The 23,594-nt window shown below is 39.2% G+C and overlaps 2 protein-coding genes across 2 annotated transcripts in view; both read left to right on the top strand.

The window, feature by feature from the left end:
- Positions 1 to 10,955: 10,955 nt before the first annotated feature.
- LOC119900663 (claudin-7-like) lies at positions 10,956 to 13,778 on the top strand. Its single transcript, XM_038715821.1, has 4 exons — positions 10,956 to 11,305; positions 11,688 to 11,852; positions 12,616 to 12,694; positions 12,883 to 13,778. Exons 1-4 carry the CDS (start codon positions 11,107 to 11,109, stop codon positions 13,046 to 13,048), a joined length of 609 nt encoding a protein of 202 aa, XP_038571749.1. The 5' UTR covers positions 10,956 to 11,106; the 3' UTR covers positions 13,049 to 13,778.
- Positions 13,779 to 17,317: 3,539 nt separating this feature from the next.
- The window catches only part of p3h2 (prolyl 3-hydroxylase 2), a 58,545-nt gene continuing 52,268 nt past the window's right edge, over positions 17,318 to 23,594 (top strand). The window contains exon 1 of the mRNA XM_038715822.1: positions 17,318 to 18,178. Coding sequence (XP_038571750.1) covers positions 17,771 to 18,178 — 408 coding nt within the window. The 5' untranslated portion in view covers positions 17,318 to 17,770. The remainder of the gene's footprint in view (positions 18,179 to 23,594) is intronic.

Below are 23,594 nucleotides of genomic sequence, written 5' to 3' on the forward strand. Positions count from 1 at the left end.
GTCGCTCACCTGTTGCCAGTAATGCGGTTATTCGCACAAGTTAAGTTGCAACTCATCACCAAATGAGAGGTAACGGAGTTTGAAGAAACCTGTTTGAACTGTGTGTGGACCTCTAGCTGTTTGCATACAAATATGAACTACATTAACTCGAGCTAAAAGATTGTTAGGACAAGACAAGTAGTAACTGTTGCACAAGCATTTGTTTCTCATGTTTATTTTGTTTGAACACAGTCATTCACTGAAAGCATAAACTGATTGGACATGGGATTTTATATATAAAAAAAACAACAACAAAAAAACCATATACAAATACTTTGTTGTGGTACCGATTCTTTTATCTCCATCTTGGACTTAAACTCAATCATGTGCTCAGTGAGTTAATTGTGCAGTTATTTCCTTGTGTGAAGTGGTGGGTCATCTTTTTATTGTCAGCATTTCTAATAAATCATGCTACTGAAAAGGAAATGACAGTTAAACCTATCTGAGAACTGCTCATTGGAGCTGGTTCACCAACATACCTGACATACCGATGCTTCGTCTGCATGTGGTAACACCACTGCCATGCCCTCGGTCCCAAACTAGGAAAGTGGCTGCTGTTGCGTGGATTAAGAAGTTTCAAAATCGGACAGGATTCCTGTTTTACTCCTAGTGCCTGTTAGAATCTGGTGAACAACTTTGTCTGCTCAATTCTTCTTCAGATTAAAACCTGCTTTGATATTTGATGTATTTACAAAGAAAGGGTGAGACTTACATTTGACTTGTAGCTTGTAATTTCCAATGCTACAAATTCTACAGGGATGATTTAGATTTTGGCTTTGCCTTCCAGGAGAGTTGACGACAGCAGGGTTTCATCCATTTGGCTGTCAGTTTTTCACTCAAGACATTTTTAAGTTCAACCTCTACCTAAAAACTAGAGTTTACCAACAGACAAACAAACAAAAACCCACACGTCCATCCCAAAAACTCTCCTGTGGTGCATCTGTTTGGTCTTGGATGCACATTACACACACGACCAGAAACAATGACTGAAATTTTTGAGCACACAAATTCCCAGGCAAAGTTTCCAGCTGAGCGGGTAACAGAAATTATGTAAAAATAAATAGTCCTGTGGAGAGAAATAAGAGTTATTGTTCTATGTATCAACAACATAGCTACAGTTGTGTGCGGGCAGAATGTTTCATTAGTAGCCTACATGTTTGATCACGCTCTTCCTATACACACAAAATACACACAATAATCCAGCAGCGCTCTCCTGCAAGCACATATGTATTCGTGTTTAGACTTAACTTCGCTTGATATGTCGGCTTATTCTTAATTAGACTCATCCTAGCAGTATGATTGACGAGACGGCCATAGACCAGCCGCAACAGGTGTTTGTACTGAAAACTGACGAGAACATGGGAACATGAATCATTACTAGCAAGGCTGTTTGTTGGCAGTGTTGTGTAGAACATAACTATATGCATTTCCAGGTAATTGAACTCACCTGTCCTGGCCGGTGTCCCGCAGTCATTCAAGCGGCCTAAGAATGATGAGCATGCTGCTGTGTTCACTGCGTGAAATGAACTCTGAGGTCTGAAACGTTTTTGCGTTTCTCACCTGGCAGGTAAAAATGGTGAGTGCAGCTGTCTATCAACTGAAGCACGCCGTGTTGAGACACGAAGACACACCCACTTATTAGACAGAGAGAGAGAGAGAGAGAGAGAGAGAGAGAGAGAGAGAGAGAGAGAGAGAGCCAACCCTCTACACACAGTGGGTTTCTGTCTGTCCAGGTCATTATCAAAATGTAAAGAGAGAAAATAAAAACACGTGCTCCCGCCAAACTCTCTGATTTGTCTCTGTAAAAGAAGAAGCGCCAGTCCTCTTTAATCTGATGAACTGCATGATTCTCTCTCTCTCTCTTTCTCTCTCTCTATCTTTTGGCCTGATGAAGCCTGGGGCGCATCTACAGGAAAAACCGGTAGAGGTGGTCAGGGAACTACTTCAAACTGATCCAATTCCAACCCTCAACAGAGGAAAGCACACTCTGTCTTTTTATAAGAAGGGGTCATTACAGCCATTGAAATGGGAAATTCAAAGAACAGCCATCTAATGCATTGCTTCCCATGGCTCTGGCCTCAGTTATGCCAGAGTTAAGCCAACACTTGTTTTGAAAACACCACATTTCCGTTTTTGCTTTTTAATCTGCAGCACTGATACACTAATAACCTCTTTGTATGTCAAGTATTAATCACTGACAGGGTTGCATCAGCAAAATTTCCTCTTGTGCCACACCTTCAGCTACACACTGTTTTCCAAAATCAGTAACAATAGCTTACATTGTAAGTGAAACCTAAACTAAAATATATACACCTTGCATTTGCAGAATATAGCCCATTCTCTAAAATAAGTCTGCACAGAATACATTTAGTAAATTCAGATCACTTGTTATTAGGTAGCCTTCTAGTATAAAACTAATGTGAGCGATCATCTCATTTATTCACTTGTTTTTATTCAAGTGAATATTGACACTCTCACAGTTGTACAAGGATTGTCTGTCTCATTTGAAAGGTTGAAGTGGAGCTGAAGTAGTTGACGGCTCCTACAGTAAATGCTGGCATGTGGATAAAGGTAACATTCCCATCGTGAGATGTAAAAATTAAGCAGGCCGTTTGGCCCGAGGCGCTCTGTGCTGTGCCTGATGCAGGAATGACATCGGACTGGTTTGTAGCACCACCTAGACTCATCTGTGCAGGGAGTCACCCTAGTATGCATGCCAAAGCAATCCTCGGGTGCTTTGTTTAAGCTTGCTGAAGTACAGCTGAAATTATTTTAGGATATTGATCCACTGGTGCAGTAAGTGGCCACAAAAAAGAAAAACTAAAACGGACAGTGCGGTTGCATTCAGTGGCCGAAACTCTGGGAACCGAGGATGTCAAGGTGGCTGAGTCAGTGGACTTTTTTAAGTGTCTTCTTAAAACATACTTGGGAAAGCCTTTGCTGGTTTTAGTTGATTTCCTTAATATATTTTTCTTTTAACGTTCTTTTACCGTGTATCTTGTTATCTGGTTTATTTTATTGTCTTTGCTCATGTGAAAACACTTTCTAACATGGTTTGAAATGTGCTCCATATTATATTATATTATCCATTAATATTATTATTATAAAGAGATTGGATACAATAAATACAATATAACCATTTTGATGATTTTGTAAAGATTGTTTCACAAGATGAAGCACTAATATAGGAATGTTACACTGCCTTTAAAACAAAATATTTTATTTTAATCACAGTAAAGGTGTGCAACCGGCATTTCAGACATCTTAGGGTTTTCAGTCATCTACAGTTGGCATAGGTGTACTAGTACTATAGGCCTTTTTCACAGAAAACATTGTGGCTCACTGTCACACTTTCATGGCCTACTGGGAGAGTTGATTAGAACAGAGCTATTGTTAATGTTTTTAGTAACAGATCCTTTCCTACAATGACAAGTCAAAATGTCTGAGAGGCCTGTTGGGTGCATCGGCCTGAGTAAGTTTCTAACCTTACAATAGGCAGCACATTCTGGGTCTGAGCAGCTTGTATGTAGCCTTCACTTCACAGCTTTGACACAACTAACTTTTAGAAGGCTTGGAAAAAAACCATATTGTTCATGTGGAAGAATAATGATGCTTCTGTTCAGGAGAGTTTAGAGTTGTGGGGAGAACATGCTATAAAAATGCGCTATTGTTTAAGTTAAGGTTTATTGTTGTTAAGGTTTCCTTGACCTCAGAGGACCCAAAAAGTCCAGCTGTATTGCAGCATTACTACAGATTACAACGGTGGTCTTTTTTATTTACCTTCCATCCATTAGGGGCGGCACTGAGCACACAACTGAAGCTGAGTAGCAGTCTAGTTGTGGCGAGAAGGAAACCTGCTATTCCATGGAAAACACATGTCTCTGTCAGAATGAATGATTGTTGGTGCTTTATATGCATCTCACATCATTGTTTTTTACCTTAAAAGTCTCTAAGAAGATTGCTTACCCTCTGGTGAGTTTGTGTTTTCAACATTCTTCTGATACCAAATTTTATGAATGCCGGCCCTGAGTGACTAAAATCCTCTCCAGCAAGCATAAAAAACAGACCATGTAAATATGTATAAAATGTCAAAGACTCATGCACAAATCGGAGAGAATGAGGAAAGGCCAACTTCAGGTGTATTGACTAACTTACTGAAAAGTACTCTAAATCAAAACTATTACAAAAAGTCAAATCACACTAACTCCACTTGCCTTGTTATATTTGCGCAAACCAGAGACACTCGTACAAACCTTCCTCTTGACAGGAAAAACACGGATGTACTGTATGTACACTCCCAGAGCTTTAAAACATTAAAACACCTAATTAATGTTATCAGTTACGCCAGTGTTTGACAAGTCAAACTTTCCTTACATGAGAAAGGCTTACTGTGCTGTCCTCCCCTGTTACCACTGAGGATTATGAGAATGAAATAAAATACAAATACACAAATACAAATATTTGAACAAAGAATGGCAGTTTCATAAAACTTCCTGTGCAGCCACATTTGGATTAGGTGTAAAGTACCTGAGGTGAAACTAAACTATAAACCACTACTACAGAGACACTGAAGTCAGCATCAGGAGTGTCTCAGCGTGTCCTCAGTGACACCTCCTCTTGACTGCTCAGAGAGGCCTCTAGATGGCATCTTCCTCACATATCTTCACCAGTCCTTTGCTAGTTGTGGGACTGCGCAAGAGCTTTGCCTATGTTGGGTTTGCTTGGTCAGTATTTCAGTAGCTTGTTGACTTATTTATTTTCGTTGTAGCATTAGTAGGTGTTGGCTGCTGTCCTGTTTGAGAAACTGTATTTCAGTGTAAAACAACTCAACCCTTTGTCATATTTAGACATTTAGACTAGTTATTAGGAAGGCACATTACTTTTACATTATTTTGATACTTTGCTCAGCAACTAAATATTTGGATTTAATTAACTCCAGTGGCTCGCTGCTATTCCCAGAACATACACTGTATAGCTCCTCCCTGATATTGGTTTCCTCCTTTTGTGTGATGATGGAACGTATTAGGTAGCACTTGCAGGAAGCTATGATAGACAACTGCTTACAGAAATCCTGGGAAGTCCGGAAGTAAGAAGGACAGGACCTTTATGCTTTTCCCATGTGGAAGATAAAGGTCCTGTGCCAGGAAGCCATTTCAACAGAGAACTATGATAACTTATATGTTCTATGATTTAAACCTGAATTCCATAGTAATTAAACTAGTGACGACTTTACTGTGTACCCACTGAACTCTTCAAAAGGGCTCAACAAATATTATATAATGCTTTGTCCAGATCTTAGCCAAAGTCGTTCTCTTGGCATTTTGTACCCACTGTTCTTGTCGCCATGCAGTTCATCTATGATCAAATCAGTTTTCCGTACACAGTTTGATCGGGATCACGGGAGTGCTTCACCTATAACTGAAAGTTGTGAATTGATGTGTTGAAAGTCATGCTCTAGTTCTCACAAGGTCAACTTTGCAGGATGGATCCAAGACTTCAAAAACAAATCACACAGATTACAGAAAATCAAAACTTTTCACAAATCAGTGCATAAAAACAGTGTAGGTTAACAATCACGCTCCAGTTTTATTGCAAGTAATGCTGTTATCCCAACATAGCATAAAACAAGCCACTATCCACACATTTAATAGAAAACAATTAAGAGTTTACAACTGATCTCAAAGGACTAATTTTCTGACAAAAGAACTTGTTTTTTAAACACCACTTGTCACCACTTCCTAACCATTTCATATTTTATATCCACATAAACACCCAGACATTTATTTGTTGGAGGAAACAATCTCAGTCTGCAGATTTTTGATAAAGACTGGAATAACTTCTTTGTTTGGAGGGTAAATTCAGGGAATGTATTTGTGCGTGTGAAAGTGCCATTCTCTCTTAGTAATAACATATTTATAATTAACAGCCATGCTAGCATCTCTGTGAGGCTGTACTTAGACGCAGCTGTGCTTTGAGCAAAATGCTAACATGCTCACAATGGCTATGCTAACATGCTAACATGCTGATAAGATAAGACGAGATAAGTTTATTTATCCAGTGGGACATTGTTTTGCAGCAGTTGCAGTACAAAGTAGGAAAGAGTGCAAATATAAACAAATTCTGAGAATAACTGATTATCATTAAGGTGCATATCTAGCACAGTGCCAATTATGTAAACAGATTAATGGTAAGTATCATAAATATATAAACTGATTAACGTTAAGGTGCAATTTCAAAATATTACAATGCCAAAAAATGTAAATGGATAACCGTAGTGGTCATCAGAATCAACAGGTGAGCGGTAAAGTGCATATCCATATACACAATATATATATACAACATCAAAATATAAACAGGTGGTTTACAGTAAGGATCACAGGTATGTGTCAGAATTGTCATATAGCTATGTATGTAGGCCTATGTACAATTCCAAATCTGACTACATGCATATCGTTGTGTTCACTGATCACGCCATGAAATTTCATGATATTTAGACCCATAGTGTCACTGTAGTGTGAGAGTTGTTATGACAGTACCCCATGAAGAGACAGTAGCTCAGAAAGAAAGAGAGACATTTAAACAAACAGAGTAGAACACAAAAATAACTGAAATGGAGGTTAGTGCCACCTCAGCACCCCATCCCTGGTGTATACCTCTGTGTGAGGTAGATGAGTTGTAGAGTTGCCACAGGAAGCTGTGTTGCATCGTGACGATAACAGTCTGCTGCTGAAAGTGCTCCTGTGGAGCAATGTTTACCATGATCACCATCTTAGTTTAGCTTGCTAACCTTTAATAATTAGCACTAAACATAACGTTTGGCTGAGGCTGACAGGAATGACATTGGTTATTTAGTCTTAAAGCAAAGTATCAAACAAATGAAACATTTGACCAGATGATGGCGCTAAAAGTTAGGTGCTCACTAAAATTACTAGGCTACAGTTCATCCTGAGGGGAACATGACCATTTGTGCCAAATTTGGCAATCATATAATAGTTGTTGTGATATTTCAGTCCAGATCAAAGTGGTGGATCGACCGACTGACATTTCCACCCCTAAAAATTTGAATTTATTTTTTTCCCAACTGTACGCCAGTTGAAATGGATTTGCTGTGTTCACTACTGTAAACAGTTTATGGGGTGCAGAGGAAAGACATTTAGATTTGTATCATACGACTAACATGTTGTCTGATTAGTGGTTAAGCATTATCCATGTTTTCTAAGTGCTCTTTCTATGTACTGCATTTTACTTTTATGCTTCATATAACTCTTAAAATCGGATTTGCTATTTAAAGTGGACGATGACACAGGTCCTTGGTGTGTGGGTGTCACATTGGATTCTTTCCCAGATGTCTTCATCTCAGGCAGATAGACACATAAATGGGAGGGTAAGTATATCTGCTGATCAGGCATCAGAATCATAGTCATGCAGCTTCTCCGTCTGTTTTGAATCACACCGTGTCAAGCATCTTACTTAATGTTACATTTGTACATCCACGCCCATTCTCTTAACTCTTCCTCTTTTGACAACACATGATTTCTATTCTTACGACCAGCTTCCTTTGGCAGCTAAAAGGGAAGCGTGAAGGCTTCATTTAAGTTTGGTTGCAAACTGCGAAACATTTTATGCCCACGATGATGGTTCAAGATTATTCAGAGTGCCTGTCATGATGATCAAGGAATTGTATTATTATATTAGCATTACACAGATGTTTGCAGTTGTTTGGATGTCCCTGTGGCTTTATCACAAAGCAGAGTTTGACTTTCTTTGATTTATACAGCTTCACCAGGACTAATATCCCTGAAGTGTTCTCGCAAAGCTGGTTATCAACTGGCCCTGTTCACCACGATTTTTCACTCAAGCCATGTGCACAGTTGCATGAATGAGGAAGGGCTCCAACAAACATCAACATAACAACATTGGTCTTTGTGGTGCAATCAGGTTGTTTCATTGATTAAAAATTGCGAGATTCAGTAGGCTGTAGATGCATACAAGCAAGCACACAAACAGAATAAGGAATTAAAATTGGAGTGTTGAGTCCAGATACATGCAAGTTAGGTGAATTGCTCTCTAAATTGCCTGTAGGTTTGAGTGTAAATTATAGTTTGTCTATATATTTAAGCCCTGTGACAGATTTTCGAGGTGGTATCCTTTCCCAGTGTGAGCTAGGACAGCGTCCAGCCACTACAGGAACAGATAATACTGTAAATAAATAAAACATCAATTATGAAATAAAGACAAACTGCCGCTGGGGCTGTGCAGCAGAACTTTAACATGGATAAAAGATTAAGAATTACATTTTTGGTCTTGGCCTCTTCCATGTTCTTTGTGAAAGAGAACAACATGGGGTGTCCAGTGGCCAAATCATTAAGACATACCATGATGACCCGGGTTCACCTCCAGCAGGTGACCTTTGTTGCATTTCACTGCCTTCCCTCTCTCTGGATTTCCTGTATGTATCTGTACCAAAACTATCAAATAAAGGCAAAATGCAACAAGCTCAACATATTTATAATAAAACTTGAAGACAGACAGACAACTAAGACAGACAGACACACACACACACACACTACTGTTGTATTCATTTTTATTTCATGAACTGTATATAATGAATTGTTCTTTTGCATTATTTGTTAAGCTTTGGCAATATTGTTGTTTGACATTCATGCCAATAAAGCTGAATTGAACTGACAGGATCTGGCCTTTGAATTTTTCTGGAAACAAGTGTAAAGCTGTGAAACAGACAACAGGTTCAATGTTAGAGTTAGGCTACTGGTGTTATAAAATAACTAAAATCAATACACAAACAAAAGCATAGATTTGCTATCAAATTAGTTTAACTGTCCTTCATGCCAGGAAGATTCAAAATGTCCCAAGTGAAAGATCAGCATTAAGTCCCCATAGGACTATACAAAACATTAATAAATCTAATAAACATACACTTAACTCCACAAGACTGAACTAAAAAGAGGAAAAATTAGTAAAGTTAGACCAACAGTTAATCACAGTTACTAAAGCCGCATAGGATGTGACTCAGTAATTACACATATAGGCGAGGTTATAGCTGTCAGCTGAACACCATATGTGGGAGGACACACTGCCGGGAAAAGAGATGTATATGCCTACTATAGAGGAGCGCACTGTAAAAGGACATATGGTTTCTTAACTTTTTTACTGTGCATTTAAGCCAATACTTGATTGATGTTTTTTGCCGTACAAGAACCAGAAGGAGTGCAAAACCACAGGGGAAGTAGTCTTCCTGATATTGTGACTAACCATCTGGTTGTGCCAAAATTGTGCAGCCTGTAAACATACAACAGGAATTCTCTGGAAATACAGTTTGACCTGGGCAGACCTTTACAGTGATAAAACAATGGGTGTAAAATAATTAAATAAAAAAAATTAAATGTTTGTAAAGGAGACTTTAACTGCCACAAAAAATATGGCTGGAGACTTATTGCAGGAAATGGTGGACACTGTTGTTGTTGTTGTTGTTACTGACATCGATACGTAATGCTAGACACTTGCATCAAGCTCTGTCCTACAGTGGGTGATATGACATACAAAATACTGTACACATGCAAGGTTCAAATGAAACATTATTACATAGTAGATATGACAGATGCTGATATTAATCAATAATGATGTGTGATAACTTTTTTATGAATGTATCAATAATTTCAAGGGGAGTGTGTTTTGTTTAGCATGTTGTTCATTAATAAATTGAAGCATGATATTAGGTACACAAACATTTCAACTCATGTCAACTCTGCAGATAAAAGGGGATCAAATAATCTGTTTTTCAGAGAACTGCCCTGAAACTGTGATGATTAAAGTACATACTGATTCTGCATGTTTTCCCCACTCACTGCAAAGTCACATTGCAGATGACTTACCATAGTACATTTTATCATTAAGAACAATGTGGATGGAATATTTATAATGTAAATTTTGTAGTACTATAAAATGCAAATGAACGATTTATGATTTTGTTGGGGAACTATGAAGGTCCCTGAAGCTGTACTGGAACTATTCAGGCAAATATGTATTGTCAGCATGCTGTTTCTATATGTGATCATGATTGGCAGCTGGGTCTCTTTTTATACAACATGTCAGCTACATATGCCCCAGGTGTATGTGGGCAGCATGTAATGAAACAAACTAGTAGTGGCTGGGGAAGCTGCAAATGGGGCCCATGTCAGCAGTGATCTTTAATTTTCTACTTAAATTTCCACACAAGCCTTGCAATTCATGCTCACTCCATGTGGTAACAGACAGGTAATTTTCACTTTTTCATACCTGACAAAATATTTAGTTCTGTGGTATTTGTAATGTTGCTTTTTAACTGGGGCTGTTGAGAACTGCTGATCTAACAATAAGAGCATTTGTGATTGTGGGGAAGCTCCTTTCTTCAGTTGTAATACAATTGTGAGGATTAACATTTCTTTTCCTTGCAGGTGTTGCTTATAGGCTGCAGTAAGCCTAATATTTCTTTATATCTTAAATTATGGATTATGAGAAAACTGGAAGTGTAAATTTGTGTGTAATTATTTTTATACATTATACACATTGTATTGATGGTAATATGACAAAGACTTTCTCATCTTAAAATCATTATTTTCTCTGTATATTCTGAAGGTGCCTATTTCCAAACTTGATAACCACCATGCCTGATCGGGACGAAGAAGGTATATAGGGAAATTATAACCTAACTTATATCTTATCTCTGTTGTTACGGCTCTCCTCGTGTTACAACCATACCTGGTCTCCCCTACATTTCTTTTTTTAGAATGGTCTGTCTTTACCGCAATTTAGTACTTGCTTCTGATAAGACTTCCTAAGAAAATCTTCCCGTCATCCGCAGGTGAAGTAGAGACCTCGCATGCGTCATGCGCATTAGACTATATATAGAGGCTGCAGCGAAGTTGTGGGAATAACGGTCTGCGAAGAGGAACTTAAAGGAAGATCACTTTACATCACTGACTGTTGGCTTCAACGACTTCTGATCGCGTTTTGATTTCTTCTCGGACTTTTTTTTAATTCATTGAACTCTACCGCTATCTGGATACGATGGCCAGCTCGGCACAGCAGCTCCTCGGTTTCTTCCTCTCACTGCTCGGTCTCGCTGCCACTGTTGCCGCTACTTTCATGGTTGAATGGAAGAAGCAGTCCCAGGGCAAGCACCGCATCTATGAGGGATTGTGGATGACCTGCAGTGGCACTGAGAGAACAATCTGTGAAATTCACCAGACCATGTTGAAGCTGCCAAGTAAGTTTTTATCACACCTGCAACTGCTCTAAAAACCAGACACTGCTTGTTGAGATATCTTCCACTCACAATAAGTTACTATAATTAGCCAGAAGTGTGTTTCTTTGCATTGACCTCATCTGACTTTATGGCATTGTCTGATATTCATATTGAGCCATATAGGGATTTGTTTTAATCTTGTGGAATTTAGCCAATGTTCTATTTTGTAGAATAATAGTTTTTACTTTAGGTTTATTTGTTATTATTTTGTGATGTTGACAAAGTTAAGACAAAGCATGAGTAATATACAATCTCTTAGACAGAGAGACATGTCCAACAATCACAGTTTTTATAAAGGCTGACTGTATATGTGTAACAAACATTACCACTTCTGCTCTTCTAGCTGAGGTCCAGGCAACCAGGGCCGTGTTGCTGCTCAGCATCTTCATCTCCACTGTGGCACTACTTGTCTCCACGGTAGGAATGAAGTGCACCCACTTCATGGACAGCAAGACTCAGACTAAATCCACAGCAGCTATGATTGGAGGACTTATGTTCATGGTTGCAGGTGTGTTCTTTGGCCGCAGAACCTGAAAGGCTTTCACAGGCACTCAGACTGGATGATATGTTATTATATATGCTAACAATGTTCCCATTTGTCATCTTTGATTTTTTTTCAATTGAACCTTTATTTAAAGTCTTATTGAGATTTGAAATCTCTTTTTCTTTTCTTTCCCCTGGCAAAGACAGGACAGCAGTAACAATGAGTTACAGACAAACAACATTAGAATGACACACAAAACCAGAATTGGACGGAAACAAAATTCTAAAATCATGAATAACATGTCTAATACAATCATGTAAAAGATGTCATCCTAAAACCAAGCTGCCTGAAACCATAAAAATCACTAGGATCAATTCAAAACAAGAACTTAATGAGACGAACACATCAAAATGTCAAAATATGGCAAGACATCATCAGCCAGAAGAGTCAGCACACAGTTCCCACAGCAATATGAGCAGAAATATTAACATTAGTGGAGGAAAGAAATTGTTCCTATATTAGGTTAGTCTAAATATATTGCCTTAATCTTTCCATAATTTAAACCTCCTATTCTATAAAGCAAAAATTCCTCATCATTCATTTAACCTCTGTTCATCCTCCATCTGAACTCTCCGCGGTCATTAAACAAATCCCTGAAACACTAAGCAAACAGCACAATAACATAGTAAAACATAGTAGTACAGTTGTAAAGTGGTAGTGATAAAGATTAGCAGAATTTAAATGAGTATTTCTGTGATGAACAATATGATGTTTTTCCTTTGTTCAGGGTTATTGACCATCATCATAACTTCCGTGTACGTCAAAATGATTATTCAGATCTTCAGTCAATCCCATCGCCTGCTAAGGTACACACACACACACACACACACACACACACACACACACACACACACACACACACACACACACACACACACACAGTCGCACACTCACACGCGCACACACATACACACACACACACATACTGTATATATACACATACAGTGGGGTTCTGTACACACGTGCATCTAAATGTTTGTGTTTTCCTCTGCAGCTTTGAGTTTGGACACGCAGTGTTTGTCAGCTGGGCTGGGGGCTTCCTCACTATGGCTGGTGGAGCTTTCCTGAGCTGCCGGAGATGCTCACGGTCCCAATCGACCGAGTCAGTACACGCAAACCCAAACCTCCCTACCACCCACTCGAAGTCCAACTACGTCTAGTGGAGGAGTTCAAGGGAGGGGCCAGGAGAGGCCTTGAAACAGTCAGTCCAGAGGAGAATTTCTAAACGGGAGTCGGTTGTGTTCTTACCATGAAGAAATGTCCCTCTGCAGGATTATAAATACTACCTATAGAACATCAAGGCAGCAGCCAGGATTGGGATTACACACGAGATCAGGCTGCGTGTAATGACCCAATGTCCCATTTTTTAAGCTTGTTTGTTTGTTTCTGTTTCAGTACAACACTTTGTTACTTTGGTGCCATCAGTCACTGCAGTAGTTCTGCTGTTGTCAGCTGTTTTTCCCCCATTCAGAATGAAATATAAGCATTCAATTATTACCTCAATTTTTACACACAATGAACTTTGTCAGCCTTTGTCTGATGACATGAAGTAACTCTTCACAACTAGCAATGAAGAACCCTCAGCAGTTTAAAGCGTAGACATAGTTTTGACGCTTCTGTACTTTAATGGTGTACTTTGCCATTCACATCATTCCCTTCACCTCTTCAATTTCACGCTGGTGTTATAGATGAAAGTTGATAATTGTATGATTAAGTGTTATATTTTATTCTCATATTTTCATGTACTTGTGTGATATTGTTATATGGCAGTTTGAAATATGTACATTTTAAAAAACAAATTTTAAAAAGTATTTTGTTTTTTTCACTCTGGTTTACATTTTGTCATATTACATACATACGTATTAAACATGCTGATGTGGTAAATTCTTATCGCTTGTGTTGATATAATCATAGCATAATTGTTCATTTCAAATTAAGTTGTCCAAATTTTGAGGTTACAGGCAAAGTGAAATTATATACTGATATAATTCAACAGTAGAAAAATGTTCATTGCATTTGAAATGATTTTGATTATTTATTACTGCATGGGATTTAGCATACAGTTGCATATCGTGATTTAAAAAAACACATAAGAGAAGAAAATGTTAAAAATACTGTAATATTAATTTCAGTCATATCAGTTTAATCAGTCCCTATTTGAAACACGCAAGGCATGAATATTTGGGCTTCACTCCACTCAAGTTTGCTTCCTTTCAGGAAGGCACCTATCAAGTGAAGGTTTTAGCCAAAATACGTGACATTTTCTCTGTTAACTTCTGCATGTGCCACCGGATTAATGTTTTGCTCAAGAAGATCCCTACTTACTTAAATGACTCTGTATACTCAAATGTTGATTCCAATGATGTAGTCCACAGTAGTAAATTATTCCCTTGTTTTACATGAGCAGTGTCATGGTCAGGTGGAAGAAGTACTTTACTTAAGAAAAAGTACCAATACCACAGTGTATAAATATATAAAAAATGTTTTTTATATAAATATCTAAAAAAAAGACTTACATTTAAATGTTTACTTATGTAAAAATACATAAATCTTAGTATCAGAATATACTTATATACTTGGAATTACTCAAGTACAGTAAAATTATCTGAAATATGTACTAAAGTACAGTACTTGACTAAATGGACTTTGTTATTCTCCACCACTGGCCATGGTAGAGACTGTGTATGGCACCCCTGAGGCCTCAGTCTCTGTTTCAAGTGCAGCATCAAAGGAAAATCCATATGACAAGAAGCAACTTCAGTGAAATAGTCTGTGTGATGTAATGAAGCAGGCAGTGTAATATTAACTTCTCTGAATTATGTAACTAATATAAATAAATAATAATAAATGGTTTGATTCAATTTCATCAACACATTATCAAATATTACATTCAACCCACATTGAATTTGATTGTTGCCTTTGACGTGACAAAGCAGATCCTGTTACCTTGAAAAGCTCCAGCGACAGCGCTCCAGTAATTTCCTGACACGGAAAGAGTTTCCTGCCTTTCATACCAACTGTCAGTTTACCCTCTAAAGACTGTTCACTGGCATCTACAGCTGCTACCATGGTGAACTCAGAGTGGAGAAAGAGTTGTATAACTTTATAAACACAGCTAAGAGTCAGTGTTAATGAGCTCTGCCGTAGGGAAACAGGGTATTACATCACACCGGGTAGATAAGGGAGAGAAATTCTGCTGAAAAATTATAAGTGTATTAAAACCATTTTGGATAAGCGACACCAGTTCCTAGAACTCGACTGATAAACTTTTCACATTTTGTCAAGAAGGATACAAAGACAGGAGATCACTATACAAATGGAAAGATGCATTTAAAATAAATATATCAAGCCTGAACACGTATAAGCATCAATAAATAAAATTAGCCTCTCTGTGTTTCCTGACTCGACTCCCCAAAAAGACTGTGCCAATAAAAATCTCATCACCAGAGTCTTAAGCTTTGACCACATTACAACTACAGTTTGCTCCTATCTCATACCATGAAACTAAGTCTTAAAAGTGTGTGAAAGGGAATTAACACCATGTTTGACAGAATTACTTGATTCTTTAAAGGTATTAATTGCAGAAGATTTTAATATATATGTGGCTGCTATGGTCGTGTTTTTGTGACCACCATAGCAGCCAGACAAAAATTCATTTATACGTGACAAAGTTAAACTGTTGGAAGAAATTACCTCATTCTTCAGTTGAAACACAATAAATAGCAGGACACTGTGTTGTGTCCTCAGCGGATGTACACTAACGTAGGAATCTCACATGGGACTGACACACTGCTGCCCAGACTGCTGCCAACACTTCCTGAACTCAATGAGAAGAAGTGAAAACAAAATGCAACCTGCAAGATGGATGTTTTGCAACAGTGGAAGAACACGCTGATATTTACCCCCTTGACATGCTAATGCCTCTTCATTTGTCTTTTTTATGGTGAATGCTAAATGACATTTGTTCTTCTTTTTGTTGTTTGGCATCAAGATAACATATCCTTAAATTTTTTTTTGATGACTGAGTTTTGACATACTGCTCTACACATTTATCTTTCAAGTGTCTCCCCAACAAAAGTGCCCTGCATTATAGTTTTTGTACTTGTCAGAAGTTTATACTTTCCCCCCTGGCTCATACCAGGACAAATACAGCTGCCTCCTAACAAACACATTGTCCATATTTTATTCTGAAGTAGCATCATGTTTCTGGTCAGTATTGTACTTTGCTACCAGAATACATTCATACTTAAAACGTTTACTACATCCACATACAGACATAAGTGCTGTCTTTACCTAGAAGTTAATACATTCACCCTTACCATTAAGAGTTTGGCACATCTGTAACAGAGAAACATCTCAGCATATGAGAAGTATCAAAAACCTTTTTTCAACAGGGAGTATTTTGTTGATTCTGCAACATTCTCCCACACATTCACTTGCCTACTCACTCAGTTTATTCTTTAGATTGCACAATTGGTTAAAATGTTAACTGCCTATTCAGGATACCAGTAAAGTGTATTGTAAGGGTTTCCCAGCAATTGTATGTTGCTGAAATTTCAAATAAGGATGCTGTATTTACTTGCTTCACAGACACTGTAATTACAGCCCTCCAGTGGTATATTTTAAACGTGGCTTTTACGTTTTGTCTTTAGATTACATTTGAAAAAATGTTTGCTTGAAATAATAATTAAAACAACCACACAAACACATTTCAGTCAAGATAATAAAACCTTGGCCTCAGACTAAACTTAGATAGATAATAAAAAGATAACAAACGTTGATTGTAGCCACATAACGTGTCTACACTTACAGCTCAGGTAAAACAGAAGATTAAGTACACTATCTACAGTGTATGTAAGTGCAATAAGAGTCACGTTTGTGTTTGTCGTGATTAAAAAGCTGAGAAATCCAATAGGTAGTTTTACCACAGTCCAGTGAATAAACTGCTTAGAAGAGAAAATGCCTGCAGAGGGAGACAGACTCCTTTAAGTGTCAGTGGCTGGCTGTGTCGTCCCACTAACCAAAGAAACTTCGAGACAACAGTAGGTATAGGCCTGCCTATCAACCATAATGGATTATGGGAGAAAAAGTTTGTAAGTGTACTAAATCATTTAATGTATATGAGGCAACTCAAAAATTCAAATATCTGTTCACTTATTTATTTGTGTTATTTATTGGTTTATTTAGCAGGGACATTACACATAAAAAACCAAGAGGCTATTCATCTGAAGTCTCTGGACAGATGTTACAAAGTAATCCTAAAAAGGAAGAATAGACAGAAAGAAAGAAAGTATAAATGATTAAAATGACAAACTTATTGACTTAATATCCTTGTGCCATTGTCTTGGACAAAAAAACAGAGACGTGTTCCTTTTTCAGGCATTTTTGCAGTCACGGTATCCATCTGGAAGAAACCCCCACTTTTTCTTTTCAAAGTTTTTTCAGATCTACAGCGGATCTTTTGAAGATTTAACAACTCAACCCAAGTTGCTCTTTCAGAAAAAGGACAACTGTTGTCGACGGTTCAAACGAGTATGTTCGCGTGGTGAAATCACTAAAGTATTGTTGTTCGTGTTTGTGGCGACCCACGGGACTCCCTGAAGGACCCCTGTGGCTCGCTAAGGAGCGCGACCTGTGACTGTATTCAGCCCATTCATTTGTTGGAGGGGAGGAGTTAGCGGAGCCAAAGGGGTCATAACAAAATGTGTGTCCCCGACTAAAAGCAACATTATTTCCGCCCTGATCCGGTGCCGTCCTGAGAATCCCTGCGAGGAGCATTTAAATGGACTCTGAAACGAGTCCGAACTGGTTGTTGTTGTGACCGAGCGCAGCACCCTCTGCTCACCGCCTGCCGCTCTTCACTGTCTGAACCGACGCAGAGGATGGATGCAAGCTTTCCCCCGGCTGCTATCTTACTGCTAACCGTCGTTTTATCATCCTCAACAGCCTTTCTGGAGCCTTACGACTTTTTATATGACAATGCGGTGCAAGCGTTTTACAGCAGCGACTATATAAATGTGGTGCGCTACATGGAGGGAGCGCTCAGCAGCTACGCAGAAGTCCGCCGCACCAGAGTCCGGTGCCGACTGAGGTGCCAGGACCAGCATCCGTTTGATGAAGCCTTCTCAGACCTGCGCTTCTTCGACGCAGTCCTCCGGAGAGCAGCGTGTATGAACAAATGCATCGAGGAGATACTTGGCTCGCAGTCGGTGCATAAAGTCAGCGAGGATGTAGTGCAGGACTTCCACCGGAGGATCCCCTACAACTATCTTCAGCTGGCTTATCAGAAGGTACGGGGGGGAGGGGGTCTGCATGTGGATCAGGGTAAACTATTGCTGGTTTATGTGGCTGCTTTGCTCCACATTACCTACCACAGTCTTCAGCAGCTGTTGCTGCTGCACAACGTGATGCAGAGTGATAAGAGGAGTGCTGTGTAGGCTGGACAGGTCTGGGGATTCAGTTTCCACTTTAGTAGTAAACTTAAGTAGTTACCAACATGGGCATGTAGCCTACACATGTACCAGTACCTCAACTCCTGTGCAGTATAACCACATTAAAACCTGTTGATAGACCTCTGAAAAGTGCACCAATTATACAGCAATCAGCAGTTGACTGGCTGTGTGAACATATTCATGAAAATATAACTTCACTACAGAAGTAGAGGCTAACATACGTTTTTTTTAGATCTTGATATTGCTAAATGCATATACAGTATTGTATTTGCTTTTTGCAATAGCATAATGTAAAGCAAACTCTAGTTCGGCAGTTGTTTAGCAGGATGTTTTACAATTGAACAATAAATTCTATTAGCAAAGTTTTGAGAATAAAAGTTAAACATGTTGACCTGTAAACCTAACTGGAATTACATGTTCTGTAAAGAATACATAAAACCATATATAGAACATAAATAAGTGTACAATAAATAATCAAATCAAATAATCAAAATGTGCTGATACTGATACGTGTGATAGGCCAATACTGGATGATAATACAGACCTGCTGATAACATATGTCGAACTCTATGCAGAAAACTAAATAAGACACTGTTGTCAAGCTAACACTGTAAATCTTAGTTCTTTGAAAGTTAATAATATGGAACTGTGAAGTTTTTAGTCCCGACAACACAACAGTGATTTAACATGCGCTACATGGGTCTGTGTCCACTACTAGGTTGATGATGTTAGATTTACAGTTAAATCAAGACTCAGCAGCCCAATCACAGCGGGTTGACTCTACAGATGTCTCTGCACTTGCTTCACTCCTTTGTTTACAACCACACATTGTTTTTATGGCTCCTCTGTGTGCTGAGTTATTTTTGAACAAATGTTTCGGGGGGGGGTGGTTCTTCTGTTTTGGCGGCTCCAACGTTTGCTTTCTCTTCTACTGCTATATCCCACATCCACGGCGGCAGTGATACACGTGCTAGAGTAGAGCGCAAATAGAAAGTTCCAGAACATGCATTTCCCATGAGTTCCATCTTTTGGCTGGGATGATGTTGATCACTTGGCGTGGGAACAATCCAAGAGACAGATAAAACAGGAGAGCTGGGAACAAAGTGCTTATTCAGACTCTGCGTGACTCTGTGTGCAGCGTTTTTCCCCCAGGAAAAAATAAGTTTGATATATTTATATAATGTTTGCCATCAGTTTTTTATGTGCAGTATCACAACCAATCCTTTTTGATGGATATTTTTATTCAAGCTTCCTTGTTTAGACCCTTCTTGTCATGCACTGATGTATTCAATAGTATCACTGCAGGTTTTTGTTTGCATGTTTTGTTTGAAAGAAAAACTGTAACAGGAAAATCCTAAATGAACCTCCTTTTGTGCTCACTGTTATTTTGGACTTTCAACAGATGAAAAGAGTGGAACTTGAGCTTTACAAACACTTCAGTCAACATGCAGGCATACAATAAGATGTGTGACTGCAACAATGACGTAATGATTCCTGCAGGGAAATTGTCCTTTTGCTTCAGGGGGTGGATACTTGCAGTTTCAGTGACTTGAAGTGTCACAGTGACTACATGTTAGTATTTACATACTCACGTGAATAAGAGAGTGACTTTTTAACCTAGTTGGAGCTCATTCAGTAAGCTGGCACCATCTCCTCACATGAACGTGAGACCCAGTCGACTTCCACTGCCGCTGACTACAGACCAGCTCCAAATGCTAGGATGATGACACACAGCTTCCACCGCTCAGAAGTGGTGGGAAGTTAATCAACCCTGTCACTGTCTGCGGGCAAATGGTTTCTCCGTTTATGTTTTTTCTGAATCAGCAGAGAAAGACTATGAGCTGATGGGATCCCCTCATAAGAGTGCGCACTACTGTCTAGACATTAGCAAAGACACGGCCTTACAGATAGATCCTCACCCAGCTGTAAAAATATTACTAATCTTCTGTGAAAGGAGTTTCACTAACATCTGTTTGGATGAAAAAAGTGGAACATTATGTTTTGTTTTTTCTCTCACAACAAAGCAGAGACTGGTTGTGTTGCTCTGTGTCTCCTAGCATGTTGACATCTTCATGAGCTGAGTACATGGCAGCACATCAAGGCTTAGAGCTCTGATGTTGGTCTTACCACAGGTAAGGGGAGGCAGAGCTGGAGCGTTCCTATTGGCAAGGCCAGTCGACGCACAACAGACCAGTCAGTGTGTACATGTACGTCTTTGTGTGTGTGTGCGCACAGGCACCCTCACATGTATGATAGTATGGGGGTACTTGGTGGTGTTTGTGAAAATAAATAACATTCCTGCAGTATTTAACATTCCAGCGTCACACACCCTCTCCTGACAGCCTCTGGCATAATGCTGCCATTGGGCTTGTTAGAAGAGACTCCACAGTCACCAACTGTTCTCCTCACTCCTCACTCTGCGTATGTCCCCAGCTCGGCCATCGTTTAGCCTGGCAAATATTTTATTTTCCTGTTGTGGTCTGTTTGCTTTTCTAAAAAAAGAGAGACACACCACCTTTAAGCAGGTTTTAAAGAGAGACTTCTGTAGCTGCCACTGGGCTGCACCCTCATGGCCTCCAGTGATCTCTGCCGCTGTCCACAGCTCTCGTTCAAAGGCCCTGAGCTGCCCTCAGGGACAAGAAGAGATCGCTGTATCCTTAATCGGATTGCTCTCCTGTTCCAAGACGTTATTGTGAAAATAGTGCTCATTATTAGATTACAGAATCATTACAAACATTCAGGTAAACCCTTTTTTTTTTTTAAATAAAAGATACTATATAAGTTTTAAACACTGACTTATTTTTTACTTTGTTTTATTTTTTTGTGTGAATTGAATGAAAATCAGTTTAAACTGTCCTTCCTAAGAATTTGGGTATTTTCCTTTTGAAAATCTGTTGAAAAATTTCGAGCCTTAGATATAATCAAGACACTGCATAGGCATAAACTCTTTAATCCCACAACCCACTAGTGGGTCAGTCATTACAAACTCCTGCTGTGCAGCTAAACATTCTTCAAACCCACAGAACTTCATTATAAGTTTTTGTGGCGATCCTGACGTTTCCAAAGATACCAAATATGAAATGGGTATAAAGTGATGCAGAAGACATCTAAAATATTTTTATTTGAAAGATGTAGCCATAAAAACAAGAGTCCTGTTTGAATATTTTACTCCAGTGTAAACACATGAAAAGCTGGAACAACATGCCACAGACTATATACTGTCAAACAACTTTAAAGCTGCTTAGTGGGAAAATAGTTAAACTGGATGTTTGGGGTTAAACATGTACACTTCAAAGTACTAACAAAGCTGCATGCCACTACTTGTACATAAAACAATCTTACAATGTTATCTGGTTAAAGTACAAGGTGAGGCTAGTGAACACTGTGTCGTCCCTTCTGACTCCCCAGCTTCACCCTCTTTGCCAAAATGAAATTCTCACCTTGGGTTTGATCCATTGTTAATTCTTGTGGAGAAATGTGTCCTCTGTACATGACCCATCCAAATATTTAGGAGCCTGAATGCAGTGCCCGGGGATAGCAAGATACATACTCTTGTCATCTAGTATGTGTATTTGCGTTCATCTCACAACCTTTTAGATATTATATAACCAGACCATAACGGGGTTTTGTTTGACAGCTTGCTTTACAGGACTGCCAACAAACATCTCCCGTTTGGTCATGATTCTCTATGTCCCAGATGAGTTTGGGACCATAATGACCCTGTTGACGTGCTCATTCCATGCGCCCAGTTTAACCCCAGTTTTGGGGACATTTGGAAAATGTAGCTTCAGTGTTGAGGAACAAGGATTTACAAAGTCCATGCCAAAAAATGTGGAGACTTGGCAGAGACTGCAAACTGTAACCTGACTATGATTTGACACACACAAGGCATTTCTTCTGATTGCACAGACATGATCTTCAAGGAAGCTGCTTTCTCGTGACTTAATTAAGTTAATCTGTCTTGGGAAATGGGACACACAACTCAATAACCACCCCATCGTCATTTTGTTATGAGAACTTCCCTGTGTCTCCCTTCATGATGCTAAAGGGTGACAGCAGGCCAGAACAGTCTCTGAAGCCTGCTGATGTTGTGAGCCGCCTCTGGAATTTTCTCTTCAAAGTCTGACGCATTCATGATTCCACTGTGAGCACAATGATTTGATTACAACACAGCAGGCAGCTTGTAGCTCAAGTAGAATCCTCCTTGTGTTAGATGGCGTGTTACGGGATTAGAGGTCAGGTGTGTGTATGTGTGAAGGACTGGTAATCATCGCAATGCTTTGTTGCATTTTTTTCTGTCATTTGTTTTATCTTCCCTTTTCAGCGTATGGACAGAAGTTGGCAGAATTAGGCTGCGGGGGGGTCTGTTTCCAGCTCCCATATCAGCTTGAACCCCAGCGAGAAATGTTGGAAGAACATTTGAGTGGAAATTAACAGATTTTCTACAGGCAGAGCTCATAGTAGTGAGAGCACTAGATGGGAGTCACAGATGATGTTATTGTCATCTGCAGCTGATAATAGGGGAATCAAAGTGCTGAGCGAGAGTGCAGCTCTGTTTTTGGATCGGTTAAAGCAAGCAGTAACTCTGCCATTTGCTCAGAGGCAGTCAGGTTGATTGCCGCTAAGTCAGATTTATGTGTTCGATTCGTCTGCAAGGGTCGTTTTACAGTTCTACTCTACATTGACAAAATTAAGATATCTGCTCTGCATCCCAGTCTTCACTCTGGTTGGATTTTTAGTCACTTAAAGAGTGCAAATTATGCTTTTTTCCTCTCCTTCTATTGTGTTATATCTTTTTTGTGTGCATGTAATAGGTTTGCAAAGTGAAAAAGTCTACCCCAAAGAGAGGTACCATCTCCCACAGAAAACACTGCACCTAAACTACTAGAATATAGCTCGATTGTAGTCCAGCATTTACTTACATAACCTATCTGCGCCACTTTGTAACACGCGTCATAATGCTAGCCTAGCGGCTAATCAGCCATGAGCTCAAAAATACTAGTGGAAAAATGCACTGTGCTGCAGCACACACAGTGACAAGACGTCCACCCGCTGCCCCCCCTCATTCCTCCCTGCCTACCAAATGTTACATACTCTCCAGGAAGTCAATGGACATAAAGTTGTTACTGTGTAGAGACAGTGCACAGTTAAAACGTTACGTTTGAAAGACCAATTTGTTACAAATTAATATCTTACTACTCAAACTCTTGCTCCAGTCTAAGTTGTGAAGCTGGTTCAGGAACATGTACAGCTG

The sequence above is a fragment of the Micropterus salmoides genome, unplaced genomic scaffold, assembly GCF_014851395.1.
Source record: "Micropterus salmoides isolate LMB-PRFRI ecotype aquatic unplaced genomic scaffold, ASM1485139v1 Ms_hic_scaffold_13, whole genome shotgun sequence".
Classification (NCBI taxonomy): Eukaryota; Metazoa; Chordata; class Actinopteri; order Centrarchiformes; family Centrarchidae; genus Micropterus; species Micropterus salmoides.

Excerpts from the sequence above, each read along its gene's own strand:
- LOC119900663 (XM_038715821.1), top strand. The coding sequence starts at position 11,107 with ATGGCCAGCTCGGCACAGCAGCTCCTCGGTTTCTTCCTCTCACTGCTC. Across the intron at positions 11,306-11,687 it reads GACCATGTTGAAGCTGCCAA|CTGAGGTCCAGGCAACCAGG; the intron begins GTAAGTTTTTAT and ends CTGCTCTTCTAG. Across the intron at positions 12,695-12,882 it reads CAATCCCATCGCCTGCTAAG|CTTTGAGTTTGGACACGCAG; the intron begins GTACACACACAC and ends TTTCCTCTGCAG.